General features: G+C 36.8%; 1 protein-coding gene across 1 annotated transcript in view; it reads left to right on the top strand.

Annotated features, from left to right (window-relative positions):
* HSD17B12 (hydroxysteroid 17-beta dehydrogenase 12) overlaps nucleotides 1-25,533 on the top strand; it is a 173,115-nt gene that overhangs the window by 68,895 nt on the left and 78,687 nt on the right. Inside the window, exons 2-3 of the mRNA XM_033207762.1 lie at nucleotides 3,334-3,380; nucleotides 6,473-6,548. Of these exons, the coding sequence (XP_033063653.1) occupies nucleotides 3,334-3,380; nucleotides 6,473-6,548 (123 nt within the window). The remainder of the gene's footprint in view (nucleotides 1-3,333; nucleotides 3,381-6,472; nucleotides 6,549-25,533) is intronic.

The raw sequence follows: 25,533 nt of genomic DNA, 5'->3' as shown, positions 1-25,533 counted from the left end.
TGGAAAGCCACAAGAGGCCTCTGAGGAGGAAAGCCTCCTAATTGCCATTATGTTCCCATCCTCAGAGCAAGACCTGCTCTCTTATCTGTAAACACTGTGTTCAAGGAGAAAGACACTCCTTTGAAGCACTGGAATGTGGACAGATATGCAGGCTCCTAATTAAGCTTGCTCCCACCAGCTACTCTCTGATAAGTTAAAGATATGCTGTTTGAGCACAAAAGAGATTCACTTAAACCGCCACTGCTAGATTATGCGTATGACGCACTGCCTCCCTTTCACCGCTTCACCCTGAACATCTGCTTCTTAGATTTAAGTGATTGTACTAAATAAAAAGTGTGGAGACCAGAGCTCTGAGCCTTTTGCAGCCTCCATTTTGCAGTTGGCCCCCTGACCCCAACTCTTTATGCCCTCTTGACCTGTCTCTTCTCATTCCTTCGTCGCCACTGGACTTTGGGTACCCTACGGGTGGTGTTGAGGCTGGTCCCCAACAGTTCTGGGATCTTGGAGAGGGGAGAAAAGTTTATCACAGAGAAAAGGAAGAGGAGAAAATTGGAAACAATTAGAATATGTTTATCCATCACTTAAGAAACGTTAGTGAATCAATAACAAGAATACAGTATACAATTTGGATTCCTGTGCCTCTAAAAACAGTCAGGAGATGAAAAGTTACAGAAAATTATGCTCATTGCTACACTATTCACAATACCAAAGACATGGAATCAGTCCAGGTGCCCATCAATGGTAGATTGGATAAAGAAAATGTGGTACATATACACCATGTAATACTACACAGCCATAAAAAAGAATAAAATCATGTCCTTCGTAGCAACATAGATGAAACTAGAGGCCATAATCTTAAGCAAATTAACACAGGAACAGAAGACCAAATACTGCATGTTCTTACTTATAAGTGGGAGCTAAACATTGAGCACACGTGGAAATAAATATAGGAACAATAGACACTGTGGTCTACTAGAGAGTGGAAGGAAAGGGGGCGAGTTGAAAAACTACCTATTGGGTACTATCCTCACTCCCTGTGTGGTGGGATATATACCCAAAACCTCAGCATCAAGCATTATTCCCATGTAACAAACCTGCACATGTACCCTCTATATGTAAAATAAAAGTTGAAATTAAAAAAAAAAAAAAGAAAAACAAAAGTTACAAATTGATCATGAGGTTGGAGGAGATTTCATAAGATGCTCAGTTTTCTGTAGTTAGGTTCTCCCACAAGTATTTAAATCTGTTACTAATGTTTCCTATAAACAGGACAATAGTGACAAAAACACATGGGTTACCTTTGGAAGATGCCAGAGTACCAATTTATTTTGAAAACTGATAAAGGCAAAAAAATTTCCAACATTTATCTTGTGTTCTTATGCAATCTATATATCATGGTAACTAACTAATGAGGAATAATTTGTCTCTGGAAATATTCCAGCTAATAGATGAAGATTAATGATTGAACTCTAATACCACCATTTTGCAACCCCTAATGAAATAATGGATCTCAGTGGTGACCAGCAGTGGCTGTTAATATAACAAAACAAAAGATAACCAGACATATGCTTCTTGATGTAAAAATGCATTATCCCTTATGAAGTACTTCTACCAAAAAAACCAAACCTGAATTTGATCAATATCTATATCCAACCACCATGGGACAGAGGAACATGTTAAATGATATCAAGGACAGGCTGAGAAAGCACAAACCTATGACCTAGTATCTTAAACCAATAAATTGAGAGGGTGAAGGGAAGAAAGGGGAGAGAGATTATAGACATGGCTAATTGACATATTAACAAATTTTATTATGGAACCTATTGAATTCTGATTGGAACAATTGTTAAAAGTTTTTTGAAACATCTGGCAGAATTTATAGTGATTACATATTGGATGTCAAGGAATTATTATAATTTTAGGAATGAGATAATGGTATTGTGTTTATTTTTAATAGCAGAAACATACTGTAATAGTTATGAATGAAGTGACATAATGTTTTTACTTCAAAATAATCCAGTGTGAGAGGAAGCAGGAGGGGATGTTAGATGAAGCAAGGTTAACCTCAAGGTGAAGCTGGGCTATGGATACCTAGGGGTTTTTTATACTGTTCTCTAGATATTTCAACTTTTTTATTTTTATTTTTATTTTTTTAATTCTGGAAAGATATCAGCTAAGCAAGAACATGATGAAAGTCTATAAGATTCTGAGAGATATGGCTAGGGAGAATATGAATGATATTTCTAAATAGTAAAATTAGGGACCATCTTGTATAATTTGAAAGAAGTGGACAAATACAAGAAAATCCTACTTTACACCATAACTTGTTTTTTAAAATCTGTAAATGTTTTGGAAAAACTCATATTTAGAGAAGCAGACATCTGTGCTTTGAACGTGTAACATGATTCTAGTATTCCAGAGATAAGATATCACGGTATAGCCTGCCCTATATAATTTTCAAATGTTTCTGCTACGTAAAGTTTTGAGGTTGTAAGGTAAATATGGTTTCTCATAGAATAATTAAATCATTTTCTGTTTACTTTTACTACCCTTTGTTTTAAAAAGCAGCTTATGAAGATATATACAGTAAGTATGTACTTAAGTGTACAGCTCAGTGAATCCACACACACACAGTGGTAACTGCCACCCTAAAAATATACAGAATATTTCCTGTATCCCAGAAGATTCCTGTATTGCCCTTCCCTGTTACCTACTCCACTATCCAGAGGTAACCAGTATTCTGACTTCTATAACCATAGATTAGTTTTACCTTTTCTTGAACTTACATTTTTATGGCAGGCTTTTGTAATGTCTTAGAGATTCATTCATGTTTTGCATGTATCAGTAGTTCTTTTTTACTGCTGTTTAGTATTCCATTATTTGTCTGTATCTCAATTTACTTATTCTTCTGTTGATTAATATTTAGTTGCATTTACCTACTATGCATTAACTAAGCTGCCGTGAACATTCTTTGGGTAGATATTAATTCATTTCTATCTCTTGAGAATTGGTGGGTTAAGGTAGGCATATTTTTAGTTCTGAACATATTGGCAAATAGTATTTTCCAAAATAATTGTACCAATTTACAGTGCCACCATCAATGTGTGAGAGTCCAGTCACAACACATTCTTTTTAACACTTGTTTTTGAAGTCTTTTTAAAATTTTAGCTATTGCAGTGTGTATTCAGCCTTAGATTTGAACCACTGGTATTGTTCTGTCTTTTACAACAAAGTATCACACTGGTCCTCTTGGATGTAATTGGTGGGTCCTAACTATGACCAGTTCTTCATTGTAATTCTTAGACTAAACTATTGCTTTTTTCCCTTTCCCAGTTGTCACAGGTGGTACCGATGGAATTGGAAAATCATATGCAGAAGAGGTAGGTGATTTTCAAGATCTTTCCTTTTGATATAAAAAATAAGAATAAATATGGGATGATTTCTTACAGTAGTTTTGATTTTTGAAGTAAAAAACACAAGTACAATGTTGTGTGGTACAATAGATGCTTTTTGTTTCTACCTTGTTGGAAATACTGTATTTGCTTAAACAGACGCAATTTTTTGAAACAAATTTCGTGTAAAATAAGTATAAAACTTTCTAATTGTACTGGGTAGTTGGAACTGGGGACAATTTAGTGTAATTTTATTTTATATCATGTAAGTGTGTACAATCTTCACATTTGAAAGTCAATTATTTTGAACTATTTTCCAAAAAATGAAAATATTATTATAGGTGGTTACATTTCTAGGCTAGTCCATGACATCATTTTCACAAGAAGGACTGTGATTAACAGACAGGTATTGATAGACACAGGCAAAGGGTTCAGATTCTCCACAATGAAATTAAAGAACAGGAGAGCATCATAGTTTGAAGACCGTTGTACAAAGCAGGAGCCGGGGCAGTATTCTTTAGGCAAGTTTCTCTGCCTTCTGGTCCCTGAGAAGGCACCTACAGCCTATGGTGAAGTTATCTGGAACAGTGGGGTGATTCTTATAAAGATTCCAGCAGATTCACTGGATCTTCCATTTATCATTCTCAAAAGGTCTTTTTGTTCATTTTAATTTTTCCAGCTTTTTATTTGGAAGAATATCAAAACTACAGAAAAGTTGCAAGAGTGTTAACAAACACCTGTATACTCTTCACCTGGATTCACTAGTTGTTAATATTTGACACATTTAATTTACTTTATTATTATTATTAATTATTTCACGGGACCATTTGTAAGTTAGTTATAGATGTAACAGTTCACCCCTAAATATTCCAGGTTGAATCTTGTAAGAACTAAAACATTCACTCTTACAACCCCAATACGTTGGTCACAATAGGAAGTTTAACGTGACACAATACTAGTGTATGACATACAGCCCTTATGCAGGTTTCCAGTTGCCCCAGTACCTCCTTTTAAGCTCTTTTTTTATTGTTGTTGTTCCAAGATCCAGGTAAGGATTATGCATTGCATTTGGTGTCCTGTCTCTTAGTCTCCATTAATCTAAGCATATAAGTTAGCCTTATTTTCCTTTTATAAGAATGCCATTTTTGAAAAATCCAGGTTAGCTGTCTTGCAGACAAATTTGGATTTGTCTCTTTGTTTTCTCATTAGATTCAGAAAAAGCATGTTTTCATCAGGAAGGCTACACAGGTTTATCCTTCTGAGTTCATCTTAGTAGGAGGCACAAGAAGTCTCATTTGTCCCATTATTGATTATAAATGTAATTAATAAGGAATATGTGGAATGACACTTTGAGGCTGTATAAATATATTATTTCCCAAGAATCTTTTATCCAATGGTGTTAGGATTCATTGACAATTTTTGCCTACATTGATTATTACCATGGTGGTGAAAAAATGGTGATTTTTGGCCAGGTGCGGTGGCTCACACCTGTAATCCTAGCACTTTGGGAGGCCGAGGTGGGTGGATCACCTGAGGTCAGGAGTTCAAGACCAGCCTGGCCAACATGGTGAAACTCCATCTCTACTAAAAATACAAAAATTAGCTGGGCGTGATGGTGGGTGCCTGTAATCCCATCTACTCAGGAGGCTGAGGCAGGAGAACCACTTGAACCCGGGAGGTGGAGGTTGCAGGGAGCCGAGATCATACCGTGGCACTCCAGCCTGGGTGACAGAGCGAGACTCCATTTCAAAAAAAAAGTGATTTGTTTCTAATGCTATCTCTCCTACATTTATCCAGATGGTATTTTTCTATAAAAGCTTTTCCTTATCCCTCTTCCCCTATTAATTTTTTAAAAGAAAGTATCAATATGGGCTAATGGTTTTTTTAGTGGTGTTATAGCAGATTAATTTTGCAAATCATCGCCAACCTTTTTATTTTTATAAAAAATGTTCTTCCATAGCTTCATTTGCAATATCACTCACTACTTAATAAACCCTGACTTTAGGATTTAAGACTGGAATATTAGTTTGCTAAATCACTTTTAGTTCATAGCACCTAATTTATTGCTCATTTATATTCTGTCTAGAATATTTCACTAAATAGTTTTGTGCAGATTAGTGCTTTTTTTCCTCTACTACTATATTTATGTGTCCTGGGATAGTAACCACGTTTGTGTAAATCTTTTTCATTATATACAATATTTACACATTCTGGGTATGTACACAGAAGGTGTTCCTCAGGAAATTCTTCATTAATTTATTCAATTAACTTCTTTAGTTTGCTATGGTCCATAAAGTAAAACGCTCAACTTAAAATTTTAAAAATAATTATATTTTTAGGAATTTTTAACATTTTAATAGTAGTTTCCTTTGCCAGTCCTCTGATGTTTGTTTTATATATCCATTCTGCAACAAAACCTTTTTTTTTTTTTTTTTTTTAAGATGGAGTCTCGCTCTGTTGCCCAGGCTGGAGTGTAGGGTGGGTGCAATCATGGCTCACTGCAGTCTAGACTTTCTGGGCTCAGGTGATCCTCCTACCTCAGCCTCCTGAGTAGCTGGAACTATAGGCATGTGCCACCACACCCAGATAATTAAAAAAAAATTTTTTTTTAAATTTTTTATAGAGATGGGATTTTACTATGTTACCTAGGATGGTTTTGGACTCCTAGGCTTAAGCAATTCTCCCACTTTGGCCTCCTGAAATGCTGGGATTGCAGCTGTGAACCACTGTGCTTGGCACAAAAACTTTTTTAAAGCTAATTTTTAAATTATGGAAGTAGTAGACACTTAACGGTTTAAAAAATCCAAACAGTATAGATGGTATAAAATGAAAAAGTAAAAGTCTCCCTCCTTCTAAAATCCTTTGACATTGAAATACTAGCTTGATTTAGAAAGATAACTTTTTAGGGAAGTTTTTTGGTAAAATCTCTATTTTAGATTGTGTCTTCATTACACTTGGGTTTATATGTTTTTTATTTTGAACTATACTCTGGACAGGTTTTCTTAAAATGGGGGTTATAGCTCATTAATGTTTTTCAGTGACATGCACAGGCGTGATTCAAATCTCCTTTACTGTTTCAGTTAGCAAAGCGTGGAATGAAGGTTGTCCTTATCAGCAGATCACAGGATAAACTTGACCAGGTTTCCAGTGAAATAAGTAAGTTCTCACATCAAACAAAAGGAATACATAGGTAATTAATGTTTTCAAGCAGTTATCTGGTACTGACATAGTTATTTCTAGTTCAGGAAACTTCTTTTTCAAGGAGAGATATCATGAAAGAGCATGAAAAAGCACAGAATGCTTTAAAAATGGATCATCAATTTTAGGCTAAGGGTGGTGGCTCACGCCTATAATCCCAGCACTTCGGGAGGCTGAGGCAGGTGGATTACCTGAGGTCAGGTTTGTGCTGTACTTTACTAGAACTAAAACTGCAATCATAAATTATAGAATATGGGTCTGATGCATGCAACCAAGCGAAAGGGGTTTCCCCTAGAAAACCATCAGCTCTCTTGAGATTTATTCACTACCGTGAGAACAGTATGGGGGTACCCGTCCCCATGGTTCAATGATCTCTTACCAGATCCTTCCCATAACGTGGGAATTATGGGAGAGACAATTAAAGATGAGATTTGGATGGGGACCCAGCCAAACCATTCACAGTGTCTTACTGGAGATTCCCAATATTAAGTATGTTACATCTTTTTTTTTTTTTTTAATTATTTTAACCTTGCTGAGAGTACAGATCTTTACAAAGCTGAGCATGTAGTATACAGATATACAATGTATCTTTGACATTTGAAGAGTTTGACATTCAAGATTTCAGCTATGTAAATGCAACCCCAAAGGGCCAAGAGATACAGTATTTTGCAGTTTTGCTGAGGTCTGAATCTGAATAAAGCCATGACACTAATGAGCCTGAGGTAGTTACTGAGATAGTAGGTGAATTTAACATACTACCTGGATCTTAGCAGTCTTTCGTTCTTAGTTTCTTGGAATCTTGTATATAATAACTCTTAAAGTGATTTAAAAAATTTTTGTGTTTGTGGGTGTGTCTAGAAATTGGCACTTAATGAATGCATCTACTAGTTGCTAGAAGTAAAGGTTCATAGGGAGAAAGTAGATGCTTTTGACTAAATGGAATGTTGCATTTTGAAATGCTGTGATATGAATGAATCTACCATCCACTCGATACAGAAACAAGAAAAGCTACCTCATGACACTTTGAGCAAGTACTGCAGCCTGTACAAAAATTGCTCAATGACTCAGAAGATGTGCTTTAATGATATTTGAGAATTTGGTTAACTCATGATATGAAGTGGCACGTGACTGTTGGCAGAAATATGATTCTGGAGAAAGACAGGATTCTGTTCAAACATTTTCATGAAGGAACAGATGGTAAAGACATTGAATTGACCTTTATTAAAAGGCATGAGTTTTTATCCTTGTTAAAATTTTTGAAAAATGTTTTTCTGGGCATAATATGAATTTAATAGGAGAGGTGATATCAGCAGACTATGTCTTCTGTTCTAAGCTGAAAAAATACACAGAGGAGATTTATAAGTTAAGACAGATTTTTAACTGAGATGTAAATCACCTCTTTGGGAGAATAATGTTTGCATGAACATATTTATTCCAGGAGAAAGAAGGCCCAGTTTTTAATTTTGTCAAAGAAAGACTAACTCGGCATTTCTTTGGTTATGCCTTTAACACATCTTTATTGAATGCCTGTGTACCAGGTACTGTGCTAGGCAGTGAAGATACAATGGTGAACCAGGTGGCATGCAGTCCCTGTTCTCAAAGAACTTAAGTGAGGAAGACAGTAAAAACAAATAGGTAAAAAAACAAACAAACCAAACCAAAAAAAAGCACACAAAAAAACAGACAAATAAATAATTGCAGTCTATATTGAATGCCACAAAGGAAACAAAGGGCTAGAGAGATAACAGTAGAGGAGTTCTTATTTTGTTGCAGCATGGTGAGTCTTGCGATTGGCAGGGTGATAAAACGGCCAGAATAATGGCCTCTCACCCATATAACAGCACTCCAGTAATGAAACTGGAGCTTTACTGAAAGACCTATCCTCTGGGCCCATTTGGAGGTATAATGGTGGAGGGATTGTGTATGTGCAAGTTGCATAGGTACATGCACTGATGTTTCTATTTTCTTTCTTTCTTTTTTTTTTTTGAGACGGAGTCTCGCTGTCACCCAGGCTGGAGTACAGTGGCCGGATCTCAGCTCACTGCAAGCTCCGCCTCCCGGGTTCACGCCATTCTCCTGCCTCAGGCTCCCGAGTAGCTGGGACTACAGGCGCCCGCCACCTCGCCCGGCTAGTTTTTTTGTATTTTTTAGTAGAGACGGGGTTTCACCGTGTTAGCCAGGATGATCTCGATCTCCTGACCTCGTGATCCGCCCGTCTCGGCCTCCCAAAGTGCTGGGATTACAGGCTTGAGCCACCGCGCCCGGCCTGTTTCTATTTTCTTAAGCCTTGTTATGCAAGGGAATTTATGGTCTCCCAGTCTCATTAAACTGTAGCCTATCATGGAGTCCAAGTTCCAAGTTTCAGTCAGCCAACCAAGTCAACCAACTATATGAGCTAAACATTAAATCCTAAATCTCTAGTAAGTGAATCATAAAAGTATTTGGCCCAATCTGGTATTATATTGTTTTCTATTGTGGGTATCCATGAGGGATATTTGAGTTAGGTCTTGAGGAGAAGAGGAACTCTTTTGCTAGGAAACTGCCCTTACTGTTATGGCAGAGTTATTATAGGATCTTCAAGCCAGAGAACACCGATCTTGGCAGACACAGGCAGGAGAATAGACTAGTACTATTTCCACTGGAAGGGAGGTTCAGAGTAGCTTGAGAGTCCAGGATTCTCAGTTTCAGTTGAGTCTGCCCAAATATCACCGTCCCAAATCTCAGGGTCATACTTTTTCTCATTCAGGGCTTTCAAATGAGACTAGGTGTCTGTGGAATTCAACTTTTAAGTTGTAATTCTGTAACTGGCACATTTGAATCTGATGTTAGCAAGGTAAACTCCATGGCTATAAAACATAAAACTGTTTACTGGGGCTACCATGCAAGTTCTCTGGTTCTCTCATGTTAAATGTGAGCTGACAGTTTAGTGATCTGAACTTGTCGTTTTTATTCTGTAAGTGTTCCAGTATATTCCACATCTTAGCACAGTCTTTGTATGCATCGTTTCTGCTGAACTCAAATGTAGTCACCATTTGGTCACTCAAGGCACTTCTTCAATGGGTACTTCATTACAATTAACAGCCAGGGTTAATTTGATGGACTGTCGTATCACTTATTGCATAATGGATTGCTAGTGTTCCATTTCCCCATTGGGAAGGGGCTTAACACTGTGTCTAAGCCCAAGACACAGTCAAACCAGTGCAAAAGTCCTTAGGGGTTTATGTCTTGTGATCCTACTCCTGAAACTAATTCCTGTATCAGGCAGAGCCCAGTCAGGAAACAAGTCACACAATTTAGTTTAACTGGGATAACTTGTCTCTTCTAGTCCAACACTTACTCCAGTGGGTTAAACTCATCGTTCTTACTTCCCTGTGTGACTGAAACACAAAAAGAGGAAATGAGGGATTGACAAGGAAATTACTTGACAAGTGAAAAAATTCAGGGACTTTTTTTGGTTGCTCTCACCTTCGAAATCTGTTATCATATAAACTTGGGCACTTTATATGAAGAAGTAATTCCTTATGAATGTGGAGGGTAGCCTACTCATCAGTGTCAAAGTTTTTAAGAAAAAATTTGAATGGATTATATGTAGTTTAGTAGGACACTAAATGTTTCACCAACAATGGATAAGTGCTTTGTCAGGATTGACTGCTTTGATGAAATTATAGTTCTTTGTAAGGATACCTGTCACCCTTTTAATTAAGACAAACTGAAAGCCATTGTACATGTAATAAGCTTATTTTATTATCATTCTTAGCCAGGATTATTCATATATTAAATATTTTTGCCAATTTTGATTCATCAAAGAAAAAAACTAGACAATTTTTTAACACTGAGCTGAATTTTTATTTTTAATAAAGCATAATAAAAAGGAGACTAGCTTTCAGAACAACTTTTTGGTTCACAGATTGTAGAGATGGCAATATTTATAATTCACATTATTATTTTACAGTCATTCCTTCCTTCTTTTCTTTTCTTTTTTTCTTTTTTTGAGACAGAGTCTTACTTTGTCACACAGGCTGGAGTGCAGTGGCCCAAATATGGCTCACTGTGGCCTCAACCTCCCAGGCTCGAGCAATCCTCCCACTTCAGCATCCCAAGTAGCTGGGACTACAGGCTCGTATTGTACCACCACACTTGGCTGATTTTTTAAAAATTTTTTTTATTGAGACAAAGTCTCACTCTTTCATTCAGCCTGGAGTTCAATGGTGCGATCTCGGCTCATTGCAACCTCTGCCTCCCAGCGGAGGCAATTCTCATGCCTCAGCCTCCTGAGTAACTGAGATTACAGGCATGTGCCACCATGCCTGGCTAATTTTTGTATTTTTAGTAGAGATGGGGGTTTCACCATATTGGCTAGGCTGGTCTTGAACTCCTGGCTTCATGTGATTCACCTACCTTGGCCTGCCAAAGTGCTGGGATTACAGGCCTGAGTCACTGCTCCCAGCCTAATTTTTTTTTCTTGTATTCTTTTGTAGAAACAGGGTTTCGCCATGTTACCCAGGCTGCTCTCCAGTTCCTGAGCTCAAGCAATCCTCCCATCTTGGGCCCCCCAGAGTGTGGACTTACAGGTGTAAGCCACTGTGTGCCCGGCCCACAGTCAGTATTTCTGATTGGATGCAGTTTAATAAGCTTTGCTTTTTAAAACTACATATTTCTTTCTTAGATTTAAAAAAATCAAATCATGAGATTTCTCTTTTTTGTAACTTATCTCAGGGTATAAAGCTTTTGGATGGTCCTATAACTCCATAGCTTTATCTCTTGAAATGCAATGCTTTTTTAGAAATGTAAATCTTACTGGTCTATAGTAAACAGAGGATAAGGTAAAAAATGTCCATTTCACTTTTTCAGGCCTTACTTGGAATCAAATTTGTATAGTTAAGATATGAATTTGACCAAATAAGTTTGTTCCACAATTTTCTGATGCAGTAATAGTATCATGAATATGATGCCTTGTTATATTTAACTTGTTTCATTTTCATAAGGACAACAGGAGGCATTAGTAAACACCTACAGACCTTTTTGTTGTATGTCTAATAAAACTAACACCACATGATGTTAGGATTAGAGAGTTAATCTCATCTAGCCCCATGAGTCATATTTTTAAAACTGCTCCTTTAATGCTAGAAATAATCTTTGTTGCACTTAGAGTTTATATGTTACAGGGCCAGGAATCAAAACCTATCAATTTTGCCTCTACTGGTTTTGTCTGTAGTACCTGTAGCTGTAGAGATATTCTTTTACTCCAAGATCGCCAATTTTGTCAATGTTCCTGGCCTTCCAGAAAGTGATGTTCTGTACTACCTGTAAGACAGACTCCACAAGGCAGGGAGCTAGTCCCAGGATAGTTTCCTGAAAGGTCTTTGAAGCATTGTTTCCACATAGGAGAATCCTTGTTCCTTACTAGTGGGCTTGTCATGCTTAATTTTTTTTTTTTTTTTTTTTGAGGCGGAGTCCTGCTCTGTCGCCCAGACTGGAGTGCAGTGGCGCAATCTCGGCTCACTGCAAGCTCCGCCTCCCGGGTTCACACCATTCTCCTGCCTCAGCCTCCCAAGTAGCTGGGACTACAGGCGCCCGCCACCTCGCCCGGCTAGTTTTTTGTATTTTTAGTAGAGATGGGGTTTCACCATGTTAGCCAGGGTGGTCTCGATCTCCTGACCTCGTGATGCGCCCGTCTCGGCCTCCCAAAGTGCTGGGATTACAGGCTTGAGCCACCGCGCCCGGCCTGTCATGCTTAATTAAATGAAATTTACCATTAAATGAAACATTTCTGGCATGGTCATGGTTACAAAATTGTTTTATCTAATTATATCCTGATAGGGAGAAGGATAGATTCTTACTGAGACAATGCAAATAATTACATTGTCATGTAAAGTAAAAGAACTCAATAAAGGCATGTTGTAGCATATTTGGCCGTTGCTTTGATTAGTTTTACAGACAAGGTCAATCAATATGTGTTGTATTTTCTATATAATTAACATCTTTAAATTTATCTAATGATTTACCAGTTTATATTCCAGCTACTGTTGCAGCGTAACAAACCATCAGTGTGGTAAAGGAACAACCATTTTAGATGCTCACAAGTTTTTCTGGTCAGGAATTTTGTCAGGACTCGGACAATCCTTTTGTTCCTCATGGCATTACTGAGGTCACTCAGTGATATTTTGCTGATGGATGGTCTGGTCTGGAAGATCTAAGATGGCTTCTCTTACAGGTCTAGTGACTTCGGAGGGGATGGCCAGAGGCTGGACTTAGCTGGGACTGTTGACTAGAACACCTACATGTAGCCTCTCTAGCAAAGCCATCTCAGGGTTACTGGACTTCTCACATGGTAACTATATTTCCCCCAGAGTGAACATTCCAAGAGAACCAGGCAGAGGCTTATGTCTTTGTTGCCTGGTCTCAGAATTCATGTAGCATTATTATTGCCATACTCTGTTGGTCAAAGCAGTCATGAGTCTGCCCAGATTTAAGGGGAGAGGAATAGACTACCATTTGATAAGGGAGTGGCATGGTAACTTTGGCAAAGAACATATAGGATAGAAGATATTGTTGAAAAATACGATCTGGTTTTGGAAAATACAATCTGCCAATTTATAAGCTATGTTGAAGTTTCCCAGAGAATATTTTTCCTGAATTCTGTGGGATCAGTAGGAAAAACATAGAATTCCAAGAGTGTTCATTGCAATTTGCCCAAGTATCCCTAACTACCATGAGGATTAGTGAAATATTAAGAAGAAAAAAAAAAGACATTTTCTCAAAATATTAAGTTTTTTCTGGTTCTATTTAGTCCTGCAAAATTAATTTTTGTTCCATTGGTCAGCAGCATGGTTTTACAAAATGTTTAATTTTGGAATATAGTGTCCTATAGATACTAACTCAATTTCCTGGTACAATTTGTCAGACCGTCTGCTTTTGTGGCAGTGTTGGGTTACACTGAGCAGGAAGCCTGACCCATGAGTTGATTCTCTGCAGCATCAGTAATAGCCAAGAGTCCAGATATAGCCCTCATTGAGGCTAATTAGTCTTTTGATGATCTTCCTAAAGACTCTATTTTCTGACATTCAGTTTATGACCGGGGCCTTTAGACAAGCTTGAAGGAAAAGTAGCAACCACCTGTTAATAAGACTGATGGTTAATTTATTATAATAATTACCAGTGTCAGAATGGAATCCCCTAGTGGGATATAATATGAAACTAATTAATATGATTTAGTCAGTGATTATCCTGAGGGCATGAGCCTTATCATGGGCATTAGAGGAATTGATACCTCCAGAGACTTTCATAATATGTGTTTTTAAATTGCCAACAATTAAGAGTATTTTGAACTTGTTGATAACATAATCTTATCAATCAATTTGTTCATAGTTGTGGCAGTGCATAGAATCATGAATATGTTTCTGTTCATCCTGAAAAGTAGTACATGTTGAGCCATATTTATTATTGGTTACACCTTGCCTACACATAATTGACCAGGGTGTTGAGCTTCTCTTATTGATTTAATAGTTCTTCCCATATCATTCACTTGATAAACAAAGCAGGTCTCATAAGAGAGCTGAACTAATTAAAGATGTGGAGAATATGCTATGTATCTAGTTACTCCTAATGTCCTCCTTGCGCAATAGTGCTACATAACAGTTAATCAAGAAGCACTGAAGATAGTTTGGGTGTAAAATATATCTTAACAATTTTATTTTTCTTCATCTGAGGCCCAAATTTGTGAAGAGACTAGTCGTTATACTGAAATACAAGCATAAGTCTTCGGTACCCAAGACAAGAAATGATTACAGTCTTACTTTGGCGTGACAGTAATTAAAGCATAGCTATAAGAAATAATAATTATTAGCAAATCTAGCATATACAGAAACAAGAAACTTTTGTTAAAAAATCATTCAACAACATGACAAAACTCAACACAAAAACTCAGAAAGTTAACAGGCTCTTAGGAAGTGAGAGTATTCTAAGGAGATAAGGAACCTTTGCTAGCCAGGCTGGATACTGAGGCACACAGTAATTTTTATAGCCTTATCATTAAGAGAAGACTATATTCTCAAAGATCAGTTTTCTTATCAATAACTGGTTCCAGACAGTTTAATTCATAAGCTTTCTTTGTTGATTTCAATTTATTTTATACCCTTACATATATATATATGAATTTCTTTATGAATGTTAATCTTTAGAAATTGTCCAGGGTAACCAAACAGTCTCTTTATTTCACTCGCTATGATATTTGTATAATATTTTAAGATCAATTAAGAATTATAGATATTATATTTAAGTTGACATTGCAGAGCAACATGATCATTGTTGATACCACATTTGTCCAAGAGGTGACATTTGAAAGTTTTCCACAGACGCTGTGAAGAGTTACTTAGTTTAAATGATTTGGGGAATGTCTGAAGTTCACAAGAGTCAAGCCTTTTATTAAGACATCAATCCTCAACTTTAAATGGTTTGTGGAAGCCATGATACCTAACTGGTAAAAACCTATGTAGAAAATTTAAACTCCACTTTGGGAGGCCGAGATGGGCGGATCACGAGGTCAGGAGATCGAGACCATCCTGGCTAACACGGTGAAACCCCGTCTCTACTAAAAAATGTAAAAAACTAGCTGGGCGTGGTGGCGGGCGCCTGTAGTCCCAGCTACTCGGGAGGCTGAGGCAGGAGAATGGCGTGAACCCGGGAGGCGGAGCTTGCAGTGAGCTGAGGTCCGGCCACTGCACACTCCAGCCCGGGTGGCAGAGCGAGACTCCATCTCAAAAAAAAAAAAAAAAAAAAAAAAAAAAGAAAATTTAAACTCCAAGAATGAAATGTCACACTGGCATTATATTTCATACTGTGATAATATCAGAAGATATATAGCTATTTTTAAAATTAAAGTTATCAAACCAGTTTTAATTTGGTTAGGGGTTTACCTTAATTAGGAGTGTAATGTGAAACTTGGATTCTTATATAAACTCTGCATTTATTTACTAATATTAGAAATGCTTCAAAAGTTTATGTTAGTACCTTTTAAAATAATGACTAGTTGTTAGCCAAAGATCTGAATTTTAAAAACTATCACTGTTTGAGCTGGCCATTTCTGTGGGGAGTGATATTTCTGAGATTGCCAGCACATTTAAAGCCTCAGAAGTTTTGTCCTTGTCTAATAATTTTTTAGTTTTTTTCTTCTTAGATTTAAATAAGCATTTATTAGTCTTTATAAGCTATCCAGAACAGGGGCTCTTCGAAATTAAAAGAGAGAATTGATGGGCAGTATTGTTCATGTCTTCTGTATCCTTATTGATTTCCTTTCCACTTTCTCCATCAATTATTTTGAGAAGGGAAATGAAATCACCAACTATAATTATGGATTTGTCCTTTACAATTTTTCTATTTCTCTGTGATTAGGTATATTAACATTTAGAATTGTATGTCCTCTTGATGAATTCACCTTTTATCATTATGGAATGACCCTCTTGACTCTTGATAATAATCTTTGCTCTGAAATCTACTTTGACTGAAATGTACTTTGTCTAGCTTTCTTTTGGTTGGTGTTAGTATGGTATGTCCTTTTACTTTTAATCTATAAGTGCTTTATATTTTAAATAGATTTCTTATAGAGTTGATCTTGCTTTTTTATCTAAATTGATGGTTTCTGCCTTTTAGTTGGGGTGCCCAGACCATCTGTATTCAGTATCATTGTTCATTGGGCTGAAACCTACCAATTTGCTTTTGTTTTCTATTTATTCTGTCTGTTCTTTGTTCCCTTTTTCATTTTTTCTGCCTGCTTTTGGATTTTTTTCTGCATGCTTTTAGAATTCTAATTTTATTTCTATCCTTGGTTTGTTGACTGTATATCTTTTTTTTCTTTCTTTTAAAAGTCTTATATTTACATATGTATTAACATTTCTGATGCTTTTCATTCTTTTATGTAAATGATTTCAATCAGGAATCTTTTTTTCCCCCTTTTGCCCGGTCTGAAGGACTTCCTTTAACATTTCTTGTAGGCTGGTCTGCTGATGATTAATTCTTTTTGTATATCTGAAAAAAAAAAAAAAACTTTACATTTGAAAGGTATTTTCTCTGGGTGTAAAATGATAGATTGAGGGTTTCTTTTTGTTTTCCGGTATTTAAACTACTTTGCTTCACTGTCTTCTGGCTTGCATTGTTTCTGATAAGAAGTCAGCTGTTATTCTTACCTTTTTATCACCATGCATAATGTGAGGTTTTTCTCTTTTCTGGTTACTTCTAAGATTTTTCTCTTTATCACTTACTTTTTTTTTTTAATTATTATTTTGCCTCTTGTTGTAGTTTCCCTACTTGGAGTTTGTTAAGCTTAAATTTAAGTGTTTATAGTTTTCGGATAGTTTCTTCATCTCACACACTTTTTCTGGGACTTTAGTTATGTATATATTAAGTTGGTTGAAGTTGTCTTAACCCACTGATGCTGTCTTCAGTTTTTATTTGAGTTTCTTTTCTCTCTGTGTTTCATTTTTGGACAGTGTTTATTTATATGCCTTCACATTCACTAACATTTTTTTCTGCAGTGTCTAATATGCTGTTAATTCTTTTAGGGTGTTTTTAATCCAGACATTGTCTGCTAATTTTATACCTTCCTCACCTTTTCTTAACATGTTCATTCTCTAGTTTCTTGAACATACAGAATTTATCTATAATAATTATTTTAATGTGTTTAGTGTTTTGTCTACAAATTCCTCCATTAGTAGACTGCTAATTAGTAGATAGACTTGACTACTGGGCTCTATTTGAATTTGTCTTCTCCTCTTAATGGCCTAGAAAATCTCTCCAGACTATAAACTAGGGCCATCATAGGGCTCACCTCATTTGTTTTCTTTCTCTTAGGGACTGCTGTCATGCAATGTCTGGAAACCATTGCTCCATATATTTTGCCCATTTTTGTTCAGACTGGTCAAATGGTGTCTAGTTTTTTAGTTTAAGGCCAATGAGTAAATCTAGTCTCTGTTACACCATCATGGCCAGAAGCGGAAGTCCCTCTCCCCTCCTTTGTTAACCATCATAGATTTCCTGGTAAATACTACCATCATTGCATGTGTCCATAAATGTTTGGTCTACATCACACTTTTAAAGAGAGACAAGGACATAATTCTTTTGTATTTGGTTGTACCAGGCCTAGCATGGTTTAGGGGGTGTGGGCACTTAGTAAGTATTGTTTTGGTGACTGAAGAACTGCGTGAAACTTCCTCATATTCTTACTCTTGCACAGAAAGATACTTTTGAAATTTAGCTTATGGTCCAATTTTGGCACACATGGTTTTTTAAGCCAATATGAGACCGTGTTGTAAAACTGTCTAACTAAACGTTTTCTCCAAACGTAGCTAATTGTACTTCATTACTGTTTGTTACCAGTCGTTTACTCTGATAGAGAAAAACATCTGTAATATGGGTGGATATTTTGTTAAAAATGTAGCATACCTACCAATTAGTTAGCCCAGCTAAATTAGCATGTGTTGGTCTGCATCTCCAATTAAGGCAGCTGCTTGAATGTTGCTGTTCTACAGCTGGCATTAGGGATGTGGGAGTGTACTCCACCGTGGCCAGACACTAGCTGTACCTCTCAATTAGCATATTTGCCTATGTTTGTATGGTTTCTTTAAAACAGTAGGGGGTCTTTCCAATTGGATTATTGATGGTTCAGTGACTTTTGTGTAAAAAAAAAACCACTTTTTTTGGTTGGGAAATGTGGGACCAAGGTGTTATTAAATGAGTACCATTTAAGTAGAGAATGTTTCTCCTCCCACTTTTAAGTTGTTGGTTGTTGTTCTAAGTGGATAATTGTAATTTGAGGTAGAACCTTCAGCTATAGAAGAATTTGTAGAAAGGCATATTCTTGGAAACATTTATCAAGTTTAGTAGTTTTATGTGGGGATTGCTTCCTTTTTTATCATGAAAAGAAAGTACTTTGAAACTTGTTGAAAAGGTTCACTTTAACTTGATTTTTCCATCAAGTGAAGTTACATATTTTATGATCAATTATCAGTTGTTTTGATAATCTTATTTTGCCATTATTTATTAAATGCATATTTTTGTTACATGCTAATCTTTAAAATAACTACAAACCAATTAGTTAGGTAATTTCAATGACCTAGTATTATGTCTAATACCAGAATCAAAGAGAAGAGGAATTCATTAACACCAAAAGGAATTTTCACGTATTTGAATTATTTCATTTCTTTGCTATTAGAACTAGACTAATTGCAGGTGTAGTTCTCATTCCACTCCTAGGTGATGATATTTCTAACTGTTCACCCTCTTCCAGTTTTCCTTTATGGTATTAATCTAGAATCTCAAGAGCTCTTGAATGTATGCCATTGTTTTTCAATTAAGAATCACTTAAAATCAGTGTTTTCAACTTCTATTTCTGAAGTGAAGAAATAGAATGGAGGATGCTGCTGTCACTACCCATTTCTAGAAAGCCTTTATTCAGTCTTTGTGTGCCTTTTACTAGTGGTTTATGTGCCTGGATGTTAGACCAGCAATGTAGGGGCCACCCTCATATGTGAGTCTCTAGCTTTCCTCCTGCTTCAGTTTGGCCATTTTGCTTTGGTCAGTTTTGTAAATTCAGTTTTATATTCTTTTGATAGAAGGGCCTATTGCAATAAAGTTTGAAAATCATTGCTTAGAAAACTCTCCACATTTTCTCTACCAATCCTTATTGCTTCCTTCCAACAAAGGACTTATGTTATTCAAAACATGTCTCTATGTGCCTAGCCTTCTATCCTCAGAGAAAGAAATGCCATCTTCTCTAAAAGCTAACTTTTCCCTGGTATCTTGATCCCCAGTGTCTTCCTGGTTCCTTAGGGACTTGTTCCCATAGCATTCGTCTCCATCTGATATGTCTCAAACAGTTACACTATAGACAAATTTTGTTGAGCTGATTGTTTCATTTTAAAATCAGTGCATTTCACTTACATATGTATCTTAATTTATATTTTCTTCTGAAAATTTAAAGAATCTGTTAAACCTGGGCCCAGCATTCTTGCAAGGCAGCAATCTACTGGAGCTATGAACCAGTTGTCCTTTAGATGGGATTGCTCCTGTCAAGTTAGCCCAGCCCACTTATATAGTGCAGCACCTACCCGCTTTTATTAGGACCTCTCCACTTGCTTAAGTAATGGACTTGGCACTGATAACATTTAACTTGCAATCTCTGCCAGGCACAGTGGTTCACACCTGTAATTCCAGCACTTGAGGAGGCCAAAGTGGGAGGGTGGCTTGAGCCCAGAAGTTCAAGAGACCAACCTGGGCAACATAGGGAGACCCCGTCTCTACGAATGTAAAAAATACAAAAATTAGCTAGGCTTGGTGGTGTGCACCTGTGGTCCCAACCAGTGGGGAGGCTGAGGTGGAGGATTGCTTAAGCCTGGGAGGTTGAGGCTACAATGAGCCACTGTGTCGTCACTGTACTCCAGCACGGGTAACAGAGTGAGACTCTGTTTCAAAAGAAAAAGAAATACAAGTTTGCAGTCTTTATTATCCTTTAAGGCCTCTTAGCCTTACAGGACATCTAAAGAGAAATTCTATTTTGTTTGCAAGCCATTTCAGAATATTTGTAAGACACATAGAATGTTTTAGCAATTGGATTTGCCTGATTTTCAGTGAAATTTATTTCTTCTATTATGGTATATTTATAAATATTCTCCACGAATTTTGCTTTTGTCACATAACAGAAATATCTATAAATATGAATACTAAAACAAGGTAAACTTAGGACATAGGAAAATCACAAAAATACGCATGTACAGGTTAGTGAGTGATTAGAGAGGGAGAGAATCACATGCCCCCTACTACTTTTTTTCTTCTTCCCAGAGGGAACCACTATCTTAATTTCTAACATTATCATTTAATTTTGACTTCTTGGACTTTATATAGATTGTATGATACAGTATATTTTCTTTTGAGTTTTGGCTTCTTCAGCTCAATATTAATGTTTGTGACATTCATCCGTATTTTTACATGTAGCTATAAATAAATCACTCCTTTTAATCGCTTTATGAATGTATTACAATTTAGTTGTATATCCAATTGTTGATGGACTTTTGGATTGCTTCCAGTTTCTGGCTATTATCAGTAATGTGACTGAACAATCCTGGACATGTCTTTTGGAGACACATATATACATTATATACGTTCATTTCTGTTGGATAAATATGTAGGAGTGGACTCATATTCTTTTTTTTTTTTTTTTTTTTGAGGCAGAATATTGCTCTGTCACCCGGCTGGAATGTAGTGAGGCAATCTCAGCTCACTGCAACCTCCACCTCCCGGGCTCAAGTGATTCTCCTGCCTCAACCTCTCCAGTGACTGGGATTAAAGACACACACTACTATGCCCAGGTAATTTTTGTATTTTTAGTAGAGATGGGGCTTCACCATGTTGGCCAGGCTGGCCTTGGACTCCTGACCTCAAGCGATCGACCCACCTCAGCCTCCCAAAGTGCTAGGGATGACAGGTGGGAGCCACTGTGCCTGGCCTCATATTCTTGATAGTCTCTTTCTCATGTATAAGGCATTGCTGTTTCTTTCAGGATCTTTGGTACCGAGATACCAAGTACATATCTGAAGATCATATTACAAATACGGTAGCAGACTCAGAATCTTCACCTTCGTTTCTTCTATAAACTGTCACCTTAAAAACAAAACAAGACAAACCAAAAACATTTATTGAGACCTGCAAACTTAACTGTTTTCATTTCTTTTGGTAGTTTTTATAAATTTTAAAAGTAATCGTGTGTGTGTGTGTGTGTGTATATATATATATATATATATATATCCTGAAAGCTGAACATCTAACTTTTTTATTTAACTGCTTTTTAAAGTTTTCAACATACAAAATTTTATCTGTTGGTTCATGTGGAAGTTTGCCTTCATTTAGCATGGTTCTAAGTGTTGAGTCCTTAATAGTGAGGAGACATAAAGTGCATTTTAAAGATCCTGTTGATGGAGAGTAAATATGCTGCAGCTTACTGTGTTAATTGGAAAATAAGCCATCATAAAATCCCCCTACTCCTGTTTTCTCTTAAAAGTTCATTCTTGAAAATGTCATAGAACAAATAGGTGTGCTCATTTAAGTTGGCGTGTACTATCTCAGCAAATGATGAGTTAAACATTTTTGTTTTTGGCATTGCCTTCTTTCCATCACTCCTTCACTCACAGTGCTAAAACATTATTAATTGAATTTTCTCTTGGCACAATTACAAGATGACTTCTGCAAGGAGGGCTTAATGTTATTTAAATCATCATTTTACATAGCAACATTGCCTCTGGGACTTTTATACAATGCAACTGCTTTGGCAGATGAAAGAAATCAAGTACTGCTGCACAGACTTTTAGGAGTATTAATATATTTAAAAAACAAGTAAAATGCCGATGTACTAGCTTGTGATCCAGTATGAATGGAGAATAAGTCCATGAGAGTGGTTACTTTTTCTTGAATAGAACAGAGTATCATGGGAATGTGAGCTATTTCTAATCTTTTTTTGTGAATGAGTTTTCTTTAGATTAACAGATTTTCACCTGATTTAGGGGGAAAAGAAAAAGCTTTTGGCTAGGCATGGTGGCTCACTCCTGTAGTCTCAGCACCTTGGGAGGCTGAGGTAGGTGGATTGCTTGAGCCCAGGAGTTTGAGACCAACCTGGGCAATATAGTGAGACCCCATCTCTACTAAAAATACAAAAAAAAAAAAGCTGGCTGTGGTGGCACGTGCCTATAGTTTCAGCTACTTGGGAGGCTGAGGCAGGGAGATCTCTTGAACGTGAGAGGCGGAGGTTACAGTGAGCAGAGATCATGCCACTGCACTCCATCCTGGGCGACAGTGAGACCCTGTCTCAAAACAAAAAACTCCACAAACTTTGAAGCCATTTTGAAAATGTCCAGAAATTTCTTGAAGAATATTTTATTAAGAACATTTTGTCTTACTAGATTTTAAAAATATTTTGTGGTTTATTCATTTTTTAAATAGAATTAAAAAAATTTTTTTTTCGGAGATAAGGTCTTTCTTTGTCACCCAGGCTGGAGTGTAGTGGTGTGATCATAGCTCACTGTAACTTTAAACTCCTGGGCTCAAGCAGGTCTGCCTCAGCCTCCCAAGTAGTTAGCACTACAAGTGCACACCACTATGCTAGCTAATCTTTAAATTTTTCATAGAGATGGAATCTTGCTTTGTTACCCAGGCTGCTCTCAAACTCCTGACCTCGTGATCCTCCCACCTTGGCCTCGCAATATGCTGGAATTACAGGAGTGAGCCACTGTACCTGGCCTAAAATCGACTTTGTTTCTTAGAGTAGTTTGAGTCCACAGCAAAATTGAACAGAAGGTAAAGAGACTTCCCAAATACCCCATGTCCCCATATGTATGCAGCCTCCCCTACTATAAAAATCCCACATCAGAGTGTTAGATTAGAACCTATACTGACCATCATTATCACCTAAAGTTCATAGTGCAGTATAAATTTTTCATGGCCTTGGAAGGAATACATTTAAATCTCAAGTTTTTGTTGTATATACTACCTATAAAATGTTTTTCCTAGATGTCTGCATTTTGATTCCTTAGCTTATTTCTCCTTTGACTTTTTGCAAATGGAACAGAAAGTATATTTTTTGCTTTTTGCCCTTTTATATTTTTAAGTTTAATATTAAATGTCTTTGGAAAATATGTTTTACTCGATGCATCTCTTTTCTGTTTCTGTTGTACATTGGGCATGGCCTGAAAGGGATCCAGGTAGATGTTAGGTCACATATGTGTATACTTATAGAAACCAGGCAGATGATAGGAATCATCCAAGTGGGCTGGGGTGACGCAAGACTGAACACATGCCCCATGTAAACGTGTCAGCTTTAGCTGACTGTTACCAAGTAGCAGGGCAAGCCCAGGGGTGCCACATTTTCCAATTATTTTTGAAGAATTTTTAAAGAAAACCAAGATGTTTAATGTAAGACTTTGTAATTTTTTTTTTTTTTTTTTGAGATGGAGTATCCGTCTGTCGCCAGGCTGGAGTGCAGTGGCGCAATCTCGGTTCACTGCAACCTCTTCCTCCCGGGTTCAGGTGATACTCCTGCCTCAGCCTCCCAGGTAGCTAGAATTACAGGCACGCGCCATCATGCCTAGCTAATTTTTTATGTTTTCAGTAGAGACAGGGTTTTACCATGTTGGCCAGGATGTTCTTGATCTCTTGACCTCGTGATCCGCCCTCCCAAAGTGCTGGGATTACAGGCATAAGCCACCACGCCTGGCCAAGGCTTTGTAATTTTACATCAGCCCTAATTGGAATAAAAGAAAACTGAGGGTCCAACAACCCATGGACCACTGTTTTCATTTATGTATCTTTATCAAGTCATTATTTCTATAACAATTAAATGTGCTAGAGACTCTTCTAAGAGCTTTAGAGAAATCAACTCATTGAATCCTTGAAAACCCCTTTGAAATAGGTACTTATATTTTTGTCATTTGAGACATGATCCAAGTAAGATGCAGAGGGGTAAGAATTCTAAGGTAGGTGGAATTCTAAGATGTTCCCCAAGATTCTCACCTTCAGGTATATACACCCCATGTGATTCCCTGCCCTTGAGTTTAGTTGGGACCGGCGAGCATCAGGGATGCCATTCTTGTGATTGGTTACGTTATATGGCAAAGCTGATGGGAGTTTATAGATATTATTAAGGTACCTAATTAGTTGACTTTGAGTTAAGAAGGAGATTATCTTTGGTGGGCCTCACCCAGTCAAGTGAGCCCTCTAAAAAGAGGGCCCAAGTGGAGACTTGAAGCGGGAGAAATCCTCGTCTTTTGACCTTGAAGAAGTAAACTGCTGTCTTGTGGGGAGGGTTATGTGACGGGGAATGGCAGGCCTCTAGAAGCAGAGGACCCTGGTCTTATAACTGCAAGAAACTGAGTTGTCAGCAACCAGTGAGCTTGAAAGTGGCACCTGAGCCTTAGATAAAATCCTAGCCTGATGAGACGATGAGTAGAGGAGTCAATTACACTACAGAAACAGAGAGATCATAAATATATATTGTTCTAAACAGCCAAGTTCTGTGGTAATTGTGATGCAGCAGCAGTGGAAAACTAATACGTAGTCCTAGGTTCACATTGCTGATGAGTGACAGATGCAGGTTTTGGATCCAGGTGCCCAACTACAGAGCATACTGTCAGGGATCGTTCGGTGGCTCCTGATCCAGAGAAGTTTTGAACAAATAATTTTAAGATTTTTTTTTTTTTTTAGGTTTCAACTCTTTTGTGAACACAAAGTTTGTATTCCATTATATGAAGTTCTGCTTTGTAAATCCACTTTTATTTGCAACTCAAATTTATTTCTTAAAGTTTTTCTCTTTACAAGTATACATACCATGTAAAAATTAGTTTATTAAAAAATAATATATCTTTTGTATTGTGAACTAATTTTAATATTTATAATCTCGTAGGAATAAAATGTTAAACACTGAGCATTTTAGAGTATGTATTTACTGAAAGCTTGAGCATTTTAGAGTAAGTATTTACTGAAAGCTTTTTGTAGTATTGTAGAAACTATTTTCTTTGATTCAAATTTTTTTAAAGATGATGTAATATTTTAGAATTTGGCAGTTCAATGAGGTTCATCTGAAATATTTTGACCTTCAAAATTTATGGCTTGCCTTACATTTTAAAATCATGAGATAGAATTTATCTTTTTTCACTCTTATCTTCATCTAGTTTCAAATATGTGGATGTGAAATGAAGCCTGCTTAAATTAGTGGAGAGGACATGGTGTGGAGTATAATCTACCAAGTGGGCAGTAAAAATTCTAACGAAAACATAATAGGCATTTATCAATTCTTCATATAGGCATTAATTTGACTGAATCCTAGTTACTAATTATTAAGAATTACTAAGATTCTGAAATTGCCTGAAATCCAGGCTTAAAAACAATGTTCTATTTTGGAATGGGAAAT

Source organism: Trachypithecus francoisi, unplaced genomic scaffold (assembly GCF_009764315.1).
Source record: "Trachypithecus francoisi isolate TF-2019V2 unplaced genomic scaffold, Tfra_2.0 Lachesis_group8, whole genome shotgun sequence".
Taxonomy (NCBI): Eukaryota; Metazoa; Chordata; class Mammalia; order Primates; family Cercopithecidae; genus Trachypithecus; species Trachypithecus francoisi.
The sequence above is the reverse complement of the archived record's forward strand: the minus strand, read 5'-3'. Positions and strand labels throughout refer to the sequence as shown.